Source organism: Triticum urartu, chromosome 2A (assembly GCF_056163025.1).
Source record: "Triticum urartu cultivar PI428250 chromosome 2A, HENAU_Tu73, whole genome shotgun sequence".
NCBI lineage: Eukaryota > Viridiplantae > Streptophyta > Magnoliopsida > Poales > Poaceae > Triticum > Triticum urartu.
This window is the reverse complement of record NC_141874.1, coordinates 613,471,872-613,476,386: the sequence shown is the minus strand read 5'-3', so window position 1 is coordinate 613,476,386 and position 4,515 is coordinate 613,471,872. Positions and strand designations below refer to the sequence as shown.

Here is a 4,515-nt window from a genome sequence, read left to right as displayed (position 1 = left end):
CCAGTGTTCGAACCTCAAGGGTCTGCCGGAACCCGAAACCCGACACAAACAGCCCCTGAGTTTACAAGAAACAGGGCATTGCAATAAACATGAAACATCATTCAATATGATAAGACACTGTCGTTTATCCCTAGTGGCAACAATACAATACGTGTCTTGGCCCTTATTGTCACTAGGTTAGAGCACCGAAAGATTGAACCCACTACAAAGCACCACTTCCTCTGAAGAAAAACCCATCAAACCAGGTCAGAGAAGATAGATAGATCAGAGAGCATGCAAAACTATTTAATTATACAGCAAAAAGACCTCAAAAGATTTAATTGATTTCAATGAACAGTCAAATCATAAAGTGACAATTCATAATATCTCGACAAACACTCCACCGATTACATCGAATTCATCCCGATCATGCGAGGCAGCTCACGAGAACATGGTATTGGAGAGAGAGAGAGAGAGAGAGTCATCTTGCTACCGACCCTAAGGTCCAAATGGAACTACTCACACATAGGCATGGAGGCAACAAGGTTGATGAAGAAGCCTTTGGCAATGGACTCCCCCACTGGTAGAGCCCCGAAACATGCCTCCAGATTGGATCTTCACGAAACAGGAACTTGTGGCGATGAAATAATATAAATTGCTATAAAAATGGTAATATAATGTAACAATAAAAAAATATAGATACGTTTAAGACGTACCACCCGCCCTCTTTCGACCAAGGTCGCAGCAAGCCCCGTCCAGGCGACAACCCACCTAGGCCTAGAGCTGGAGAGCACCTCACAACGGTCCACCCCACGGCTACCCCTCTATTGTGCTTCCCCCAAGCCGCATCCACCGCGTGTCCCAGCCACCTGCAACAACCACTGCGACCACTGCCAACAAGGGCACCAATATTGGCTGCCGACACGCACAAAGTAGGTGTGGCCTGATCTAGACAGCCGAGACCGCATTGCTATGGATTTCTCGTGTTTTATAAAAGAACACATGCAAAAACATTGCAACATCTCAAGCCGTCCATGTACCACGTCGCATCGGTTTTCTCTACATGGATAACATGTACAAAGGGTCACACTACTTCAAAACTCTCATGTGGTTTCATGTATGCAACAAATCCCATAGGTCACCACAAAACCCCCGAGAAGAATAATCGCAGTATTACATCATGTGAACCATCATTTGCAATATGAACACAATGTTTGCGCTAGTCCGACTGAATTAGCAGCCATGAGTGGTCCCAAGAGGTTGACTAAGCAGTAGTCCCAAGTGAAATAAGACAGGAAAAAAGATATGCGGAATTTCCGACAAGAACATAATGCGTTTGTATAGTGTGAGACCGAGTAAGCATCTAGCATTTAAAAAAAAAACCTCAAATGCAATTGCAAATCTTTAACTGTGGTGCTGCCAGGACTACCTTGTTCTTGCCTCGTGTGCTTTACTCAACTTACGGTGAAATCGAGGTTGTGCCAACATTTCCAGCTTTTGTCTCCACATCAAATTCAGAACCCACAAGGCCCCGTTGTCATAGAAAAATGAAAGCAAGCTGGAAATTTTAAGAAACATGGGACAGGAAAAGATGAGCAACTAATAACCAATTTTTCACAATTTGCAATGCACACAGGCAGTCATGCAAACAAGCCAATTCTTTGGCACTTCTATATCCGGCACAAGAAGGGAACACACATCTCTCCTCCAATATACATAAAATTCAAACTGGATTCAGTTATAAATCTACGGACTTTTTTGCTACACAAAGTGGGATATTCTTTATACAACTCAACACATCTTTAACTATTAAAGATCTTTAGCAGCAGTGCCAGCAACTCATGCAGAAGATTTCTTCATAGCTTTATCCAGCCTCACATTAAAGGGAGTCGAGTGCCAGTTCACCCTTCTGTCCTGCAACAAATCATTAACGGATAAGTATATCACTCACAATTGCAAGAAATACATGATTGCATTCGGCGTGTTTAGTGCACCTCTCTGTATTTGCTTGTTGAATTGGGGATTCCATTAGTTCCTGAATCAGACCTAGAAGAACAGTACTCATTACCCTGCTTTGTGCTACTCCAGTAACTTCCCACCGTACCCAAGATCGGCACCTCTTCATGGTTATGGCTTGGAGACCTTCGTGGAGATGATGTAGCTGACGATTGCTTAAGGTCATCAACAGTCAAAGCACCCAGGACAGGCCTTTCTTGTCTGCATACAGAGGAAACTGAACGGGGGGATTTACTTTGCGCCTTATCAACTGTTGAGTTGTCTGAAGAAACTAGCCATGTAGAGAGGCTTGCATCCACAGAAACTTCCCCCTTGCTAGAGTTGCTAGGGCCAATCTTCGTCTGATTTGCAACCTTACAAGTAAGGGTTGCACCTACATTTGGCACCGAGTTTACATTCTCCTTGTACAACTTCTTAACTGGTCCTGCTTGGGCCTTAACTTCCTTCCACTGTTCTCGATTCTGAACTGGGTTCAAAACAGGACGGACATACTGGCTTCTATCACGGTGATTGTTCCCCTGGATTAGAGGGCTTTCTTCCTGTGCAGGGGTAACACTGCTCTTGGGCACAGGGCTGCTGACATCTTGGTCATCCTGCGTATAATTAGACATTGGCAGTGAGAACAGAGACTCCTGAGACTCCTCTGGGTTCTCTTCAGTTCTTATTTCCTCCTCATCCAGCAAGTCAATCTTGCAGTCCACGAAATCCTCCTCTGCATCACTATCATCACCGTAGTTGTCATCCTCACCATACTCATCTCCATTGTCATCATCACTGTCTGTGCAATTCCCGTACCGATGATTCTCTGAGAAAAGAACAGTCTTCTGCATGTGTTCTTCCTCTTCATCTTCCATCCACTTAACAAGCTCCGAGGGTATCTCTTCTTGGTCAGGTGACGATGTATTTTCGTATGTTGTAACATTCATGTCGAATGTCACTTTCTTCTTGCCACCACTGTGGCTATCCTCTTCACTCACCTCCCTAGACATCATGAAAGACAGCATATATTAACAGGCACATAATCTGAATAATAATTCGTACAGAAAGGATGAAACATTTCATTCATCTACCTGAGTTCCATATCAGGAGTTGAAGCAACAGCTGCTGCCACAGGTGAACATTTCACTGGGGAGAGTGGTGGTGTGAGTACCTTCTCCTGCAGCAAGGAGCGTCCAGGTGATTCCTTGTGCTCACTCAACTGCCTGCAAAGAAACAATTAAGTAAGAAACACCACAGCAAACACAAGTTACTTAAGGAATCCGTAAACATGCACAGGCAACGTAAAGGCAGGCGAGGAATGGATGGTCACACACACCTCGGCTCTCTTCCGGGGAGTGGTGGTGTGACTACCTTCTCCAGCAGTAAAGAGCGTGCAGGCGCTTCCTTGTGCTCGCTCAACTGCCTGCCAAGAAACAGCACAGCAAACACAAGTTACTGACAGAATCTGAAAACACACAGAGACACGTAATGGCCATCCAATGAAGGTTCCACGCACCTCAGCTCTCTTCCAGGGCTCACGGCAGTGACCACCTCCTCCACGGCATCCACTGCCGGCGTTGGCGATGTCACAGTTTTCTGCTCGCTCAACTCCCTGCACAGAAACCAGCAGTAAGAACGGCAATTCGCATCTGTTGGGCGCAAGTGAGCAAGTTATGCCTGTATCCACCAGTAATAATTCTACTATGGTGCTTCTCTGTGGCATTTTAGCAAACACCAGAGCTGCAATTCTCTCCTAACCAGTCATGGCATTTCTATCGCGCACACTCACACAGGTACATAACACGAGCATCCGAGCACAGGAGCGACCGTGGGCAAACAACGACGCAATGTAGGTTATAAGCTCACCTCCGCTCCTTTCCGGGGCTCGCGGCAGCGACCACCTCCCCCGTAACCTCCACGGCCAGCGGCGGCCGTGGCGGAGGCGGCGCCAGAGCTCTCGCCTCTGGCATTGGCGCCGACACCTGCTTCGCCACCGCATCCGCCAGCGACGACGCCTCGCCGGCCAGAGCCACCTGCGGGGCAAACCCAAAGCCGATCAGGAACGAACTCGCCGCAACCAAGGCGCCCTAGCTAGGGCAGGCAGGACGGGGTGCTCCAAAACCAGGAATCTCACATGGTCCGGCCGCGGCCGCGGCGGGAGCCTCGCTGGCGAGCGCCTCCGCGGCTTCCGGCGCCGGCGGTCGCCGTCGCCGCCGCCGAAGCAGGCGAGGAAGCAGCCCATGGAGGCGGAGATGCGGGGGTGGGGGTGGGGGTGGGGGTGGGCTGCGGGATTCGATTTAGATGGAGTTGTTAATGGAGCGCTTCGGTTTGAACTGAGCTTTTGGGGGGGATTTTTGCGGGGGGGATTTTGGTTGCGTCTCCCTTTGGATTCGCGAGGAATCTGGCCGTTGTTGGGGTGGAGGCCACTAGCGGCGCGGCGCGGCGCGGTGGTGGGTGGCTGCGCTGGTGAGTGATGACTGATGACCGATCGAGGCGTTCGAAACTTCGAAATTTATCGTGCGTGGGACCTTACGTTTCGTG

General features: G+C 48.7%; 1 protein-coding gene across 2 annotated transcripts; it reads right to left on the bottom strand.

Annotated features, from left to right (window-relative positions):
* Nucleotides 1-1,571: 1,571 nt before the first annotated feature.
* Nucleotides 1,572-4,274, bottom strand: LOC147986219 (uncharacterized). 2 transcript variants are annotated; one of them, XM_087544558.1, is made up of 7 exons: nt 4,109-4,274; nt 3,841-4,007; nt 3,491-3,586; nt 3,311-3,397; nt 3,066-3,197; nt 1,974-2,976; nt 1,572-1,893 (listed from the first exon to the last, which is right to left on the bottom strand). In XM_087544558.1, the coding sequence occupies exons 1-7, from the start codon at nt 4,214-4,216 to the stop codon at nt 1,819-1,821; spliced, it is 1,668 nt and encodes a 555-aa protein (XP_087400684.1). In that variant the 5' UTR covers nt 4,217-4,274; the 3' UTR covers nt 1,572-1,818. The 2 variants fall into 2 exon arrangements, with proteins under 2 accessions (XP_087400684.1, XP_087400683.1); XM_087544557.1 differs by having other exon boundaries at nt 1,572-1,888; nt 4,109-4,264.
* Between the last annotated feature and the right edge of the window lie 241 nt (nt 4,275-4,515).